Consider the following 15,855-nt stretch of genomic DNA (forward strand, 5'->3'; position numbering starts at 1 on the left):
TCCAGATAAAATTTATAAACAGAAAAAATATATTTAATAAGCAGATATTTTACTTTTCTCATGTATTTTTTTATACCCTTTTAAAAGTGTTACTCTTCTTCGGGATACCTGTGGCAAACCAATCGGCTGATATCGGTCCGTCATCGGACCTATATGCTTCACCGCCTTGGCCTCTTGTCTATTTCAAAGATTCAGACAACCATATTGTCCCAATATATTTGCTGTTTTGAGCGCTAAAAGATGACGACTTTAAATTTCGACGATGAAGAAGAAATTATCGAGGCTCCGAGTGAGGTGAGAACCGTGAATCTGTGTAATCCAATCCGTCGATTGCGATGTTTTTGCATGTTTTGAAATCGGCAAGGTTATTATCGGAAAGGCCTAGTGTTGTGCCGATGATTGCCGCTAGGGTACCTCTGACCGGTTTTGTAGGCTTTGCCCTTGGCGTAAACATGAGAACATTATTTGCATTGTCCGCGATCAAACATACTGGCTTGTGTGATGTGCTGTAGAGACATCGTCCGCATGCAAACTTCTCTGTCATGACTTTATGGCTAATGATAAAACAAAGAACAAAATTTGATACGCGCGGAAGCTTGTGGGGGGGGGGGGGGGGGGTGGGGGTGGGGGGGGGGTGGGTGGAGGGGGTGGTAGGGTGTGCCAAGGTTAATTATTATTTTTTATTTTTTTCCCCTGTTCTTTACACTGTCTGACTAATGTATAATCTTAAACAGAAAGGGGGATATACCTTACGGTATAATCCCCAAAACAACCTTTTCTCTCCCACCAAAAATGCAAATTATATCCGTACATGTGCTCCTTATCGTATCCTTTACATAGAATGATGCCCTAACTGCTTTTAAGACATCTTTACCAAAACGTGGTTTAGTATTAACAACTTCAATTCTGAATTCCGATTAAACCAATATTTTCCAAATCTGGTTCTCTGATTTACCTATGCTAATTATTTAAATAGACAACTATATTACAAACTCCAAGACCTCCAAGTATCACAATAGCAATGCCATCATCTTCGTCAGAGAGTGGTATTGCGATGTGCCCGGTCACTGGTGCAACCACTGGGGCACTAACAAGAAGCCAAGGAACAGTTGCAACTGCTGTACAAGAACTCCAGCTGCAGACAACATCTGTTACTAGTAAGCAACAGCCAAACCAGTCACCCCCTTATGACCCTTTGGACTTAAACAGTAGAAGTGTACCAGAATTGATGCTCCTTAGTGATAATGCCTCACGCCCTAATGAATTACTGGATCTACACCTTAGAGACTACTATGATTATATCAACTGGGCATTTTTAAGAGTTCTAATGGTTGAATTACCTGGTTAAACACACCCATATTGTCAGGATTTTTCCTGGGGGGGGGGGGGAGGGGGGCAAAGTGATTTCTCAAGAACATTTGTTTTCAATTGTTCCAATTGAGGCATAATTACAAAGATGTAATATTTGTATTGGACCAGAAAGGTGAAGGGGGGGGGGGGGGTGGGATTCTGGACCATGCCCTGGCTACGTCTGACGTATAATAGAAAACTAGAAATCATACAAATATAAAACTTTGGTTTGTTGCAAAAGCCTCTAACATTTCACACAGATTCTAATTTTTTATCCTCTATACTATCGTTTGATATCTTGCCAGTATGTTATTTTTTCTGCAATTTTTTCATGGTATTTTTTGAGGCAATAATTGTTTTTGAGAAGCTTTAAATTATTGAAATATTGAGCATTAAAGTGTGAGGTATCTTTCATAAAGTTTTGCGAAAATATTTTAATACACCACTTCACAATGTTTGGTGGGTGAGGGTATTTGTTGTGATTATTGATTCCCAGGACCCCAGGACCTTAATACAGTAAATTGAGCCTGACAAAACTAATCCTGGGGGTGCCCTTGTAGTCGTACCCAGGCAAGCTGATGTTAAGTGAATAATCAGATATTATTATTTTGACTTCTCTTGCCTAGACAACATGGTTCAGGACCTTATTACCCAGGCTTCAGAAAACACTATCCTGTTACACAAAATCTTAGCTGAGCTGAAAGATCTTCGCTCCCACATGGAAAAAAGATGGCCATTCAGTGTCAAGACTTGTGGATTTGAGGTAATGTCACAAAAAAAGCATAAAAAATTGAGTATTACACAAACAATTTTCTTTTCTTCTGTTATGCTTTGTCTTAACCAATTTCAAGGGATTAGATGCTTTTAATGCATGCATTTTGGCAAATTTCCAAAAACCAGTAAGCTATGAGGGGAGGGGTAAGGGCTCCTATGGGAAAATTTTCCCTGTTGGCAAGGGGGTTGGGGGAGGACTTAAAGAGCTTTTCTAGGATCACACATAATTTCTTGTAAATGTCAAGTACAGATTTATTCAAGTCAGGGAAGGATAAGTTCTTTAAAATAAAATTAAGGAGGATGTAAAGAACTTCACTTGATGTTTGTCATAAGGTTCCAGCTTATTTAATTTCTCAGCGTGAAATGACGACAAAAGCAAAGGAGCTTTTCATTTGCCAAGGACCATGGCTTGTTCAAGGGTCACTGGAAAAAATGCGAGTGAGTTGAGATCTGTTAAAATATGGTTATCAAATGACGAACTCTGGTGGTAGTAAAGTCATATCTATAATTAATCTCTTGTTTATGCATGCCTTTATGATGAGCAGTCACTGCACATTCCTGAATTCTGAAACAGCCTCCACTCTTTCATCCTTAGTGTTAATAAACTAACTTGACATTCTCCAGAGCAGGAAGAGCAAAGTTGGTCAAGTTAAATTTAGATAATCTGATTTACATAAAAAACCCTATTATTAGTATGAAATGTGCCTAGTTTTGCGACAAGGTCAGGGTTCAAAATATTTGTTTTTAAATCTTTTAGATTTTGTTTGGTGCAAAAAAAGCCTGCATACTCAAATATGATAGGGGAATACAGAAAAAAGGGCCAGGAAAGACCAGAAAACAGCCGGTTATTGCCGGCAGCTGGTCGCTATTTCCCCCCCCCCCCCCCTTCACAATGGCCGAAAGTCCACTTACGGTTCTTAACAGAAGTGGTTTTTGAAGCCAAACCTAAAGCATAAACTAGGCCACTACGGTATGTTATCAATCCATAAGTCAGACTTGACTGTAGCCAAATCCGATAATAAACGTCCCGTGGAGATACTACAAAAAAAGGCATAAAAGAAAATCCATTTTTCTTCTTGGTGGTGATTTTTGTCAGAAACTCACTCCCTTCCCCCACTCCCCCCAGAAAAATAAGGTCTTTATTGGATTTCACCCCCCCCCCCCCTCCCCAAAGAAAAATCCTGGGTACGGGCCTGATTCATGAGTGTCACATTACAGGAGAAGATTGCTAACCTACTGGGAGGTGAAGACCATGCAGACCAATATCAAGTAAACACCTGCCTTTCATACACCAAGGAAAAGTTTACACTCTGGCGAGCTGAGATACGAAAGAAGGTAATGATCCAGTAGAACTGATCAGTAGAGATGTGTGTTAATGATTGTTTTGACCAGTCACATGTTAGATTTGCAAACGGTCAACTAGGAACATCAGGAAGTTTCTGAGTCTCAATTCCTCTGATTTATCCAGGAGACAATAAACATTCTACACACATTTTTGGTGTTTCCAGTTTATCAGGTCGTGCTGAAACAGGAATAAATTATATTTTCTACATGATATTTCCTACTCAAGGCTGGTAACTACTAACATTTTTTGTGAAAATACTTTCTAATGTGGATACGCTTGGAGGTTTTGTGGTCATTTACTTGTTTTGACCTTTGTATGTCAAATATAAGAGCAAATTGCTCCAATTCCTCTCTTTAATAGCTCTCTTCCGAGATTAACAGAAGGGACATTTTTAAAAAGCGTATATTTTTTTGTGAGATTAAATAGTGCAAAGGCTTGGTCGGTTGAACAACTGTGTCGCTTATTTAACTTTTTTGATACCAGGCAGGTTGGCCAGCAGTGTGACATTTTCCTTTATGTCACACATTGATTTGCAGGTTTTATTGATCTGCAGGTTTTGAACAAAAAGTACAATAAGCTTCGTGTCACAGAGTTCACTGAAAAGCTGTACAATTCATTCAAGTCACGCGAGGAGGACATGCGGAATGCGACAAAGACTGCCTTGCTGTTGGTAAGTGACCTTGCCTCGCTGCTGGTAAGTGACCTTGCCTTGCTGTTGGTAAGTGACCTTGCCTTGCTGTTGGTAAGTGACCTTGCCTTGCTGTTGGTAAGTGACCTTGCCTTGCTGTTGGTAAGTGACCTTGCCTTGCTGTTGGTAAGTGACCTTGCCTTGCTGTTGGTAAGTGACCTTGTCTTGCTGTTGGTAAGTGACCTTGCCTTGCTGTTGGTAAGTGACCTTGCCTTGCTGTTGGTAAGTGACCTTGCCTTGCTGTTGGTAAGTGACCTTGCCTTGGTGTTGGTAAGTGACCTTGCCTTGCCCCAAAGACTGCCTTGCTGTTGGTAAGTGACCTTGCCTTGGTGTTAGTAAGTGACCTTGCCTTGCTGTTGGTAAGTGACCTTGTCTTGCTGTTGGTAAGTGACCTTGCCTTGCTGTTAGTAAGTGACCTTGTCTTGCTGTTGGTAAGTGACCTTGTCTTGCTGTTGGTAAGTGACCTTGTCTTGCTGTTGGTAAGTGACCTTGCCTTGCTGTTGGTAAGTGACCTTGTCTTGCTGTTGGTAAGTGACCTTGCCTTGCTGTTGGTAAGTGACCTTGCCTTGCTGTTGGTAAGTGACCTTGCCTTGCCCCAAAGACTGCCTTGCTGTTGGTAAGTGACCTTGCCTTGCTGTTGGTAAGTGACCTTGCCTTGCCCCAAAGACTGCCTTGCTGTTGGTAAGTGACCTTGCCTTGCTGTTGGTAAGTGACCTTGCCTTGCCCCAAAGACTGCCTTGCTGTTGGTAAGTGACCTTGTCTTGCTGTTGGTAATTGACCTTGCCTTGCTGTTAGTAAGTGACCTTGCCTTGCCCCAAAGACTGCCTTGCTGTTGGTAAGTGACCTTGCCTTGCCCCAAAGACTGCCTTGCTGTTGGTAAGTGACCTTGCCTTGCTGTTAGTAAGTGACCTTGTCTTGCTGTTGGTAAGTGACCTTGCCTTGCCCCAAAGACTGCCTTGCTGTTGGTAAGTGACCTTGCCTTGCTGTTGGTAAGTGACCTTGCCTTGCTGTTGGTAAGTGACCTTGTCTTGCTGTTGGTAAGTGACCTTGCCTTGCCCCAAAGACTGCCTTGCTGTTGGTATGTGACCTTGCCTTGCTGTTAGTAAGTGACCTTGTCTTGCTGTTAGTAAGTGACCTTGCCTTGCCCCAAAGACTGCCTTGCTGTTGGTAAGTGACCTTGTCTTGCTGTTTGTAAGTGACCTTGCCTTGCCCCAAAGACTGCCTTGCTGTTGGTAAGTGACCTTGTCTTGCTGTTAGTAAGTGACCTTGTCTTGCTGTTGGTAAGTGACCTTGCCTTGCTGTTGGTAAGTGACCTTGTCTTGCTGTTGGTAAGTGACCTTGTCTTGCTGTTGGTAAGTGACCTTGCCTTGCTGTTGGTAAGTGACCTTGCCTTGCTGTTAGTAAGTGACCTTGCCTTGCCCCAAAGACTGTCTTGCTGTTGGTAAGTGACCTTGCCTTGCTGTTAGTAAGTGACCTTGCCTTGCCCCAAAGACTGCCTTGCTGTTGGTAAGTGACCTTGTCTTGCTGTTGGTAAGTGACCTTGCCTTGCTGTTGGTAAGTGACCTTGCCTTGCTGTTGGTAAGTGACCTTGCCTTGCTGTTGGTAAGTGACCTTGCCTTGCTGTTGGTAAGTGACCTTGCCTTGCCCCAAAGACTGCCTTGCTGTTGGTAAGTGACCTTGCCTTGCTGTTGGTAAGTGACCTTGCCTTGCTGTTGGTAAGTGACCTTGTCTTGCTGTTGGTAAGTGACCTTGCCTTGCCCCAAAGACTGCCTTGCTGTTGGTAAGTGACCTTGCCTTGCTGTTAGTAAGTGACCTTGTCTTGCTGTTAGTAAGTGACCTTGCCTTGCCCCAAAGACTGCCTTGCTGTTGGTAAGTGACCTTGTCTTGCTGTTTGTAAGTGACCTTGCCTTGCCCCAAAGACTGCCTTGCTGTTGGTAAGTGACCTTGTCTTGCTGTTAGTAAGTGACCTTGTCTTGCTGTTGGTAAGTGACCTTGCCTTGCTGTTGGTAAGTGACCTTGTCTTGCTGTTGGTAAGTGACCTTGCCTTGCTGTTAGTAAGTGACCTTGCCTTGTCGACATTCTGGGCCAGAAAGTGTGTATTTTAATGCTCTGAATTCAATTTAATATAACCTGTGCATCACCGTCGTTTTATTTTAACAATATTCGAGGGTATTATTTTCTGCATTCATGATAATTTCGGTCTAGTCCCAGGACTACTTTTCTCTGCAAATTCCGCAGCTCTTTTTTGTTCGCTAAATATTGTGCTTGTGAAATGTGCAAAATTAAATGTGCGCGCGATTAAAATTCGTGAATTACAAGGCGTAAAAATTTGCGCGTGAAAGCTCTTTTTTATAGCAAGTCGGTGTGACATGCTAGAAAAAATTATCTTGTAAGTATGATAAACCTAATGTGGCAGTTTTGTTTCAAAAGGTTTCAATAACGTAAACGTTTTTTTATAGCGCAAGTTTGCGACCCAGGAAGGATACTTGGATAACCCCGGAAAGCCCGATTTCTGGGAAAGGTTCGTGGAATTTGTCAACGTGTGGAACAACTCAGGTATTCCAAACAAATGGTTAGCTTTGAGAGCTGAGGATGAAGAGAAATACTCGGAAAGTTTGCTTCCGGTGACAAGTTAGAAACATACAATGGGTAGTTTCAAAAGAGTGGGCACATCGGGCCTTATTCCCTCGACTGCTTGAAATGGACCTTTCCTGAATCAAGAATGGCCATAGATCTGCTAGTCTGCTTAGCAGCCGGCTGCCAAGCAGACTATAGATCTGCCGATCCATTAACCTTCGAGATCTGTAATTAATACCTGACATGTGAAAAACAAATTAATTTTTATGTTACGCCATGTTATTAAAAGTTCGTTGTAATTAGACGAAGTTTAGATAAGACATGAAATCATGTAGGCGTCTACTGTAAATTTCATTAAATACGCCTACGTATTGTCTAAATATTTTATGAAGGATTAAAGATTAGTGGCTCTGTGAACTTCTATTTATTGAAGATAGGTTTCTATGTTATTAGATGATACAGCAAAGTGGGAGCAATTTGCGATCCTAGAAAATAAAGAGAATGTATTTTTGCAAGCGTTTTTCTACTTTTAGATAGTGTTTGTAAATAATATAATATTATAATTAATATTAATTGTCCAGTCATTAGCAAATGTCTATTTTGTGGTATTTGATTATTCATTTTTTTTAAGGCCATTATTTCAAGTCACCTTAGCCCAAAACAAATAAAATCGCTGGGGACGCAATAAATTCCCCGACTCTGGCCAACAGGTCCACCATGTAAGAAAATTGGCAACAGCGGATAATGCGCGGTAATTGTTTTGTAGTCGCTCAATGAGAAATGAGATTTCTTTTCCCTCTTTTATGGCGTTGCTCTATACAACTTGAGCCTTTGAGATAAGGTTCCTCTTGTGCTCCAATGTTTAAGCCATCATGAATTTATTGTACTATCTTTACAGCGCCAATAGATTCAGCTCTCTCGTCGTTGACCGTTCTTCAAATACAAACGCACTGCTTTTCCGCACATCCCAAGTGCGTGACACGACAACAGAATTATCGGGGGTAGATACCACTGTCACGCATGTGCAACAGAAACACCCTGAACGCTGGGCAAACTGAACGACGGCGCGTCTAATATCCGGGATTCTGCGCCAGTAAAGCGCGGGGTTGAGCGTAGAGTTCAGATAAACAAAGGTCGCCCCGCACTCATAGGCAATCTTCACTGGAGTGGTGTAACCCACGATGACACGAGTGACCATTGCGCAAAAGAAAGGGACGTAACAGAATAATAGCAGACCAAGAATAGACACTGCTGTTACGGTAGACTTTTGGTAACGCTTCATGTTGAGACCTGCGTGACTGACAGGCTGCAGCTGGGTGCGTATCTGGGCGCGGTGCTTTTCCAAAATGCGGAAGATCTTCCAGTAGGATGTCAGGGTGATGACCAAGTTCAGTAGCATGATTGGCGCAGGGACAAACGTCCAATACCGATCCGACCTGATGGCAAATAATGACAGTATAATAGCTATGCTCACAAGCCAAAATGCCACTGTCACTTGTAACGCTCTTTTATTTGTCACAACCGTCATGTAACGCAAGTGCAAGTGAAGTTTCAAGAAGCGCTCCATCGCTATAGCGGTGATTGTAAACATGGACACCCCCGCGCAGATCCACCCAAAGACCCAGTGCACGACTCGAGCGGCACATGACACCTTCCTCGCCACCAGCAGCTCCGCGATCTTATACACCACGTATGCAGGCTGCGTCACAGCTCCTATAACCAAGTCCGAGAGTGCTAGGCAGGATAAGAAACTGTTGACCGGATTATGGAGGTTCGGATCTTTTATAATGATCCACAAAATGACTGAGTTAGCGACAGTGGCCGTTATAGAGAAGACGGAGTTAAGGAGGCACGTGAAGATTGTAGTGACGTAGGTTGGCCCTTCTGGTACGGCCATGACGTCACTAAGAAATAAGCACTGCCCCATATTTGTTATGTTCGTCTCCATGGTCACCTATAAATATCGAGAAAAAGGTAGAGACTTAACAATTGATTCTCAAGTGTATGAAGAACTGTTTCAAGCGATAAACAATGCCTTTCCAATCACCTGTATATCAAATGTGCAAAAAATGGGCCTAATTTATGTCCTCCCTTTGGTCTCCCTAACGCATCTCAGGAGATCTCGCCATATGTTGGTGACTCTGCTAGTCACAGCATGTAATGGATTGGTATCTTAGCGAACCGAGACTCACTTCTCTCATTACTTTATTCCAAGCGTCAAAAGCTATTTTACAGTCGGTAATAATGAGAAACACCTTAAATATGGATTTATTGGCCCGATAAGCTAAAACCTTAGTGCTGTATTACTTGCAATCGGTAGCATTCTATATGCTCTTGTCGTTTTCTAGTTCTTGTTGAAGTGTTTAGTCCTATTTTCTTTCTCATTGATAACAAATTCCGAGGATTTCGTAGAACACGGCTTTTCCCTGCTGAAAAAAACTTAACCATTTTTCATTTCCTGACACACTTTTCTTGTTTCATTCTTATTAGAAAGATTCGTGCGTATTTTTAGAAGTTTGGAAGCAGCCCTATCGTCTTTGTAGCAATTGACCATGCTTAACGTACTAAGGAAACTGTAGAAGTAGTTAATTATACCCGAATTTAATAGATTTCAGTCTTTCAGCAGCTAGCTTAATGTTTGGGCAAGATATATATTGGCTATTCTTATTGGGGAACTCAAAAAAATATTTAAATTTTGGCCAACTTCACTGTGTTTTGTTTTGCTTCCTCTCGCCGGGACTACTGTAGTTTATTCTTATCTTGACTTTATCGTACGTGAGACATATTGAATTGCAAAAACACTTGAAAAATAGCCCTTTTCGGTAGATAAAGGAAACACTATTTTTCAAATGAATACACCCTTCCAAAAACGAGTTGGGCAGACTGTAAAGATTGGATTTACGTCCAAGGAAGGGAATTAAAATTATGGTTAATAAACCGTAGTATCTCAGATAAAATAATCTGTAAAATTTGTTATTACGAAACTTCATTTCATAACATTAATAATAGCCTACAAACAACAAAAAAAGAAATTTTTCAGCGTGTGGGGTGTGTTTCAAATGTACATTGTAGTTCACATCTTTACCTCACGCAAAGTTTGTAAAGTCCAAGAACGCTTGAGAAACCGAGTCGAAGAACTCTGTCGATTTGACAGAGCGTCCCTGTACCTTAGCTTTTCTTTTGCCTGTATGTGCGAGACGTATTAAAAAGTCAAGTTTTAGTCAGCTAGGCACAGCTGCACTTCATACGCTATAAAAATTCCCCATGTCATCAATATATCAGTTGTCATTATCATCTGGTTGTCCAGGCAACATGACTTTCGTACTTATTATTCATACGTATTATTTTCCTTTCAAATGACCTTAAAAAACGGATGAATGAATTTCGAGTTTTTATAATTTTTGGTGGAGGTTTTGCCATAACTAACATATATCCTCTTAGTGATGGAGTGACATTTTGCGTGAGACAGGTGTTTATCTACTTGTTGTTATGAAAGGAAGGTCATGTTTTTATGGCATTTGGCATCCAGTCAGTATAGATAAAATTCAGAAAATATGCTTTGAAGAGGCAATTTGGGGAAAAGGTTTAGCAGGTTGTCCATTGGGAATCGGATGTAATGTTATCGGTAATCAAGTTTTCACGGCCAACGAAAAAGTAATTGCAAATTAACAAAACCAAAATTTATAAGTGAAAATGCATCCATGGTGATCAGAGTATTATTTTTTTACCATGGTGATCAGAGTATTATTTTTTTATTAGATGTTAAGGACACCAAAGGAAAAGTTCCCTCGGTTAAGGTTATACCTTAAAGATATAATTATGCCTTTCAGATCATAAATAATTTTTTTTTGTATTTTATTGTAATTATTTTTTCTAGGATTGAAACAACGGTTAACTCATTAAAGGGCGTTTTTTATTTGTTCTAAGCTCTGCAGATGTCAAAAAGCTATTTTTATGTTATGGAAGTTCAAGTTCTAGCGTGATGGAATATCTCTTATTGGTAGTAATATCGACCGCTCGCCATCATTTCAAATATTTTTAAGCGTAATTCCTGGCTGTATTCGCAAGACATTCTTCTTCACAACGAGATAAGGAAGTAGAAAATCAAAATTAATTAACACAACCACTAATGTACATTGAACTTATAGTTATATATTACTTCCAAAGCAATGTCGTTTGTAGTAAAAAAAACATCGATTTTATTAAGAGAACGTGATCAAAACCTTTAAAGTGAGGGGTCTATTGTGTTGTTGTTTTTTTAATGATAAAGGTGCAGATTTGTGCTTTAATCAGAGGACGATGGCGATATTTTAAATTATATTAAAATATTCATTATCACTTTTTGACGCTTTCTGGTGACAAAGTGCACTCTCACGTTTTTCAATCATTGTTGATTTCATTTATAAAACGAAATTATGTAATAAAATATCGAAAGAACAAGCTTATATACTTTCCCAAGTGAAGACGATGGATGTAAACATTTGATTGATAATTACAGCGGATATAATGATGACACTACTTTTTAGTTTCTGAAACTTATTTCCTCAAATTTCGCTAGCATGACCAAATGACGGCTTACTGATACTCTTAAAATCTATCAAATATCGCCGACCAAATCTATTGTAGGAAAGTAACATATAATCTAAAAAAAAGCGCTCGTAAAAATCGTAATGCGCCAATATCACTTGTGAAATTATCTATTTTACACGATTGTCTCTTTGACCGATGTAGTGTATTAGCATTAAGATATTTATAGGATTAACACTAGTGATGATGTAATTGATTATGTATGTAATGATTGCGTGACAAGTGATTGTTATGCCATATAAGGTCAAAGGTGTATACTATATAATTATCTGAATTAAAGAATAAAGTTAGTCTACAGTACGAATCGAAGTGAGCAGTTGTCTTGTTATATGCTGAGTTAGAGATATTCCAAATTGGCGACGAGGATCTGACGAGAAATTTTATGAGATGGCTCAACAGATGGTTCAGAGCATTCCGGTCCCGACCTATACAGGGGTGGGGGACATCGAAGGGTATATCGAGCGCTTAGAGTGCTACTTCGAGCTGATGAAGACTCGCACAGAGAGTAGAGTCCCTCTGTTGCTGTGTGGTCTGACGGCAGGTCAGTACCAAACGTTGAGAGACCTGGTGGCTCCCGAGGTTCCAAAAGAAGTGGCGTACGACACGCTCAAAGGGAGACTAATCGAGCACTATGGTTCTGTGAGGAACACTCGTTTAGAAAAAGCAAAGTTTCGGGCTCTTAGAAGAGACGAGAAGGAGAGCGTAGCTGATTTCGAGGTGCGACTACGTAACGCGGTACGGTATTGTGAGTTTACCGGAGAAATTCTTAACGAGAATCTGGTGGAACAGTTTATCTCTGGGATAAACCACCCAGGGATTGAACGAAAACTTCTCCAAAAGGGGAGTTCGTTAAAACTCTCGGAGGCCGTACAAGAGGCAAGCGCATTCCTTTTGCTTGATGCAAAAAGCGGACGTGAGGGCCAGAGCGACACACCCGTATCCGTGTCGGCGATCTCAAAGGGAAATGCGGTTGTGTGCTTCCGTTGCGGGAAGAGAGGGCATGTTGCCCGTGATAAGAGTTGCAAGGCCGTTGGCAAGAAATGTAACGACTGTGGCGTCGTCGGACATTTTGCGAAGAGCAAATTCTGCCGGCTAGTAAGACCAGAAAATAACTCCCAGTCGTCACGCGTTAGGAACGGCAGCCGTTCGCGACGTGGAGGCCGTGCGAACCAGATCACCGACGAGCACGCCGATACCAAACAGGAAAAGGCGGTAACACATTTGTTTTCCGTAGAGGTTAGAAACGTAAAGGAAGCGCCCACGTGCGAGGCAGAGATTAGGGGTATGGTATTTAATTTTATCATTGATTCAGGAGCTGCCGCTAACATAGTTTCTAATCAATTGTATAATAAGATCAAACGTGATGTGGTACTTAGGAAGACTACCAAAAAGTTATTTGCTTTTGGGCAATCGGTGCCTTTGAAATTGAAAGGAGAGTTTGAAGCGGAAATTACTGTAAATATAATATACTGATAACAAAGCTCTCGCTAATTTTTACGTGTTTAATGGAAAAGCATCTGTCAACAATTTGATAAGTAACCAAACCGCTAATGAGTTACGATTACTTCATGTCAATTCCGTCACAGGTCAACAGTGTCACGCCAGTCTAGAGACGGAAATTAAGTCGAAGTTTACTCAGTGTTTCGATGGGGAGGGTAAACTTAAGGGTACTAAGGTTAAGATACATGTAGACCCTGATCGTGAGCCTGTAGCGCAACCGGTGCGCAGATTGCCTTTCGGATACCGAGATAAAGTGGCAACTTTGCTGGAAAGGCTGGAAGCCGAAGATATCATAGAGTCGGTAGAGGGGGTTGGTTCACGTTGGGTAAGCCCTATTGTTGTAGTTCCCAAATCGGACGGTGATTTGCGAATGTGTATTGACTTCAGGAAGGTCAATGAAGCAATAATTCGGGAGAGGTACACCATTCCCACTATGCAGGAAATGCTAGCAGCATTGAACGGGTCCAAGGTATTTTCTAAGTTAGATTTAAAGCAAGGATTTTTTCAGCTAGAGTTGGACAAAGAATCTCGCGAAATCACGACCTTTGTTACTCATGTGGGTTTATTCAGAATGAAAAGGCTTGGTATGGGGATTTCATGCGCTCCTGAGTTGTTTCAGTACACAATTCAGAAGGTTCTTGCAGGGTTACCTGGAGTGTTAAACTTAGCTGACGATATTGTTGTTTTCGGTAAAGACGAACGCCAACACAAAGAGCGTTTATTGAGTGTTATGTCACGTTTGTCGGAAAGCGGGTTGACACTCAATCCAGGTAAGTGTCAGTTCGGATTAAGTTCGATCACGTTTTTAGGGCATGTTATCTCTGACAACGGGGTATCAGCCGACCCAGGTAAGGTCGAGGCAATAGTAAACGCCCGGGCCCCAATGAATGTGTCAGAATTAAGGGGATTCCTAGGTCTGGTACAGTATGTCGGTCGTTACATTCCGGATCTAGCCACCCTGTCCGCTCCACTTAGAGCATTAACGCGCAAATCGGTTCCATTTGAATGGACCCAGAAACAGGAAGATAGTTTTCGCGACATCAAAAGGCTGATGAGTGCTAGTGAGACGTTAGCATATTTTGATAGAGAGAGCGAAACGACCGTGATCGCTGATGCGAGTCCAGTGGGATTAGGAGCTGTCCTAGTCCAGAGAAAAGCAGGTGAGAACCGAGTAGTAGCGTATGGGCATAGAAGTCTAACAGATGTGGAAAAGAGATATTCTCAGACAGAACGCGAAGCACTGTCATTAGTATGGGCTTGTGAACACTTCCAGATGTATTTATTAGGTACAAAGTTCAAACTCATAACAGATCACAAGCCGCTCACTCACGTGTTTAACAACGCGAATTCCAAATCAACGCCTAGGCTAGAGAGATGGAGCTTGAGGTTAGAGCCATTTGACTTTGAGCTACAGTACAAGCCAGGTGAGTCTAACATCGCAGACCCGATGTCTAGGTTAAGTAGAGGTCCCAGAGAAAGCACTAAAGTGGATGACACAGGAGATTATATTGCAGCGGTAGTGAGGGAAGCTATACCGATTGCAATGTCATGGGAAGAGATTAAAACCAGTTCAGATAACTGCGATAGTGTCGAAAACATGAAGGAAGCTTTGAAAACAGGTAAGTGGGACAAGTGTGCAGCAAGTGTGAAGTCAGTGAGAGGAGAGTTGAGTGAGTGCGATGGTGTGATTTTGCGTGGAAATCGGATTTTCATACCCTCAGACCTGCGAGATCGAGTGTTAAAATTAGCACACGAGGGTCATCAAGGAATTGTCAAGTGTAAGCAGAGGCTTCGAAGTAAGGTATGGTGGTTAGGCATGGACAAGGATGTTGAGTTTATGTGCAAATCATGTGAGTTATGTCAGCTAGTGTCGAGCTATGATCCACCGGTACCTATCGTTACGACCGAAATGCCTAAAGGACCATGGCAATTTTGTAGTACGGATCTTCTTGGACCGCTCCCCGATGGTAGGTATGTGATTGTCATCATCGATTATTTCAGTCGATATTTTGAGGCAGCTATGTTGAGATCGACTAAGGCAGAGAACATTATCGAATTCTTAGATGCAACATTTGCTAGGTATGGGTATCCAGAAGTGTTGAGGACGGATAACGGTCCGCAATTTATCTCAGGTGAGTTCCAGACATTTCTAAGGGCAGGTGGGGTGAAATGGCTTTCTACGACTCCACTTTGGCCCCAGGCAAACGGTTTGGTAGAGAGAACTAACCGGTCGATATTGAAGGTGTTAAAGATAGCTACTCAGGAGAAGGCAGACATGCAGAGAGAGTTTAGGAAGTTTGTTGCGGCATACCGATCTACTCCACACGCGGGAACAGGGTGTACCCCATTTTCGTTGATGTTTGGGCGAGAAATGCGCACAAAGCTTCCCCAGCTAGATTTTACAGCTAGTGATCCTGAATTAGCTAGAGACAGGGATAGAGAATACAAGCTAAAGCTGAAGAAGCATGCCGACAAGAAGGCTAAAGAGAGTGAGATTAAAGAAGGAGATACAGTGTTAATGAGGAATGAACAACAAGGAAAGTTAGAGCCAAACTTTAGACCAGAAAAGTACAAAGTGGTAAGTAAGAATGGTTCTGATATTGTTTGCGAAAGTGAGACTGGAGGCACGCTAAGGCGAAACGTTCAATGCGCTAAGAAAGTGCCAGAGGCAACCAGTGAGGAGGTAAGTAAGGAGAACCAGGGTAACCCGGAATTAATCCAAGACCCTATAGAAAGCAACCCTCCTGTAGACCAACCTCCCGAACCGCCTTCGATACGCACAAGTGTTCGAGCCCGCCAGCCTCCAGCACGGTTGAACGACTATCTCGTGTATCAATAGATTTTCTAAGTGATTGATTATCATGAGCTCACGTGCATGGTTACGCATTATTTGATTTTCCCTAGTTGTTGTGATTACTTTTATATTTGTAGTTGATTTAGGTTATTCATTTAAGTCCTACATTCCATTAGCAAAAAGGGGAGGGATGTAGTGTATTAGCATTAAGATATTTATAGGATTAACACTAGTGATGAT

At 41.7% G+C, this 15,855-nt stretch overlaps 3 protein-coding genes across 3 annotated transcripts; 2 read left to right on the forward strand and 1 right to left on the reverse strand.

Annotated features, from left to right (window-relative positions):
- The first annotated feature begins 117 nt into the window (after nt 1-117).
- On the forward strand, nt 118-7,246 carry LOC5511489. Its single transcript, XM_048728770.1, has 7 exons — nt 118-294; nt 977-1,157; nt 1,977-2,113; nt 2,482-2,562; nt 3,343-3,459; nt 4,023-4,139; nt 6,617-7,246. The coding sequence occupies exons 1-7, from the start codon at nt 241-243 to the stop codon at nt 6,791-6,793; spliced, it is 864 nt and encodes a 287-aa protein (XP_048584727.1). The 5' UTR covers nt 118-240; the 3' UTR covers nt 6,794-7,246.
- Nucleotides 7,247-7,533: 287 nt separating this feature from the next.
- LOC116617805 (melanocyte-stimulating hormone receptor) lies at nt 7,534-10,092 on the reverse strand. The gene is made up of 2 exons (XM_032380789.2): nt 9,820-10,092; nt 7,534-8,688 (listed from the first exon to the last, which is right to left on the reverse strand). Exon 2 carries the CDS (start codon nt 8,680-8,682, stop codon nt 7,627-7,629), a length of 1,056 nt encoding a protein of 351 aa, XP_032236680.2. The 5' UTR covers nt 8,683-8,688; nt 9,820-10,092; the 3' UTR covers nt 7,534-7,626.
- Nucleotides 10,093-11,708: 1,616 nt separating this feature from the next.
- LOC116609446 (uncharacterized protein K02A2.6-like) lies at nt 11,709-15,660 on the forward strand. The gene is made up of 2 exons (XM_048728865.1): nt 11,709-12,603; nt 12,908-15,660. The coding sequence occupies exons 1-2, from the start codon at nt 11,709-11,711 to the stop codon at nt 15,658-15,660; spliced, it is 3,648 nt and encodes a 1,215-aa protein (XP_048584822.1).
- Nucleotides 15,661-15,855: the final 195 nt, after the last annotated feature.

The sequence above is a fragment of the Nematostella vectensis genome, chromosome 6 (assembly GCF_932526225.1).
Source record: "Nematostella vectensis chromosome 6, jaNemVect1.1, whole genome shotgun sequence".
Classification (NCBI taxonomy): Eukaryota; Metazoa; Cnidaria; class Anthozoa; order Actiniaria; family Edwardsiidae; genus Nematostella; species Nematostella vectensis.

Excerpts from the sequence above, each read along its gene's own strand:
- LOC5511489 (XM_048728770.1), top strand. The coding sequence starts at position 241 with ATGACGACTTTAAATTTCGACGATGAAGAAGAAATTATCGAGGCTCCG. Across the intron at positions 2,563-3,342 it reads GGTCACTGGAAAAAATGCGA|GAGAAGATTGCTAACCTACT; the intron begins GTGAGTTGAGAT and ends GTCACATTACAG. Across the intron at positions 4,140-6,616 it reads CAAAGACTGCCTTGCTGTTG|CGCAAGTTTGCGACCCAGGA; the intron begins GTAAGTGACCTT and ends GTTTTTTTATAG.
- LOC116617805 (XM_032380789.2), bottom strand. The coding sequence starts at position 8,682 with ATGGAGACGAACATAACAAATATGGGGCAGTGCTTATTTCTTAGTGAC.
- LOC116609446 (XM_048728865.1), top strand. The coding sequence starts at position 11,709 with ATGGCTCAACAGATGGTTCAGAGCATTCCGGTCCCGACCTATACAGGG. Across the intron at positions 12,604-12,907 it reads GTGCGAGGCAGAGATTAGGG|GTCAACAGTGTCACGCCAGT; the intron begins GTATGGTATTTA and ends ATTCCGTCACAG.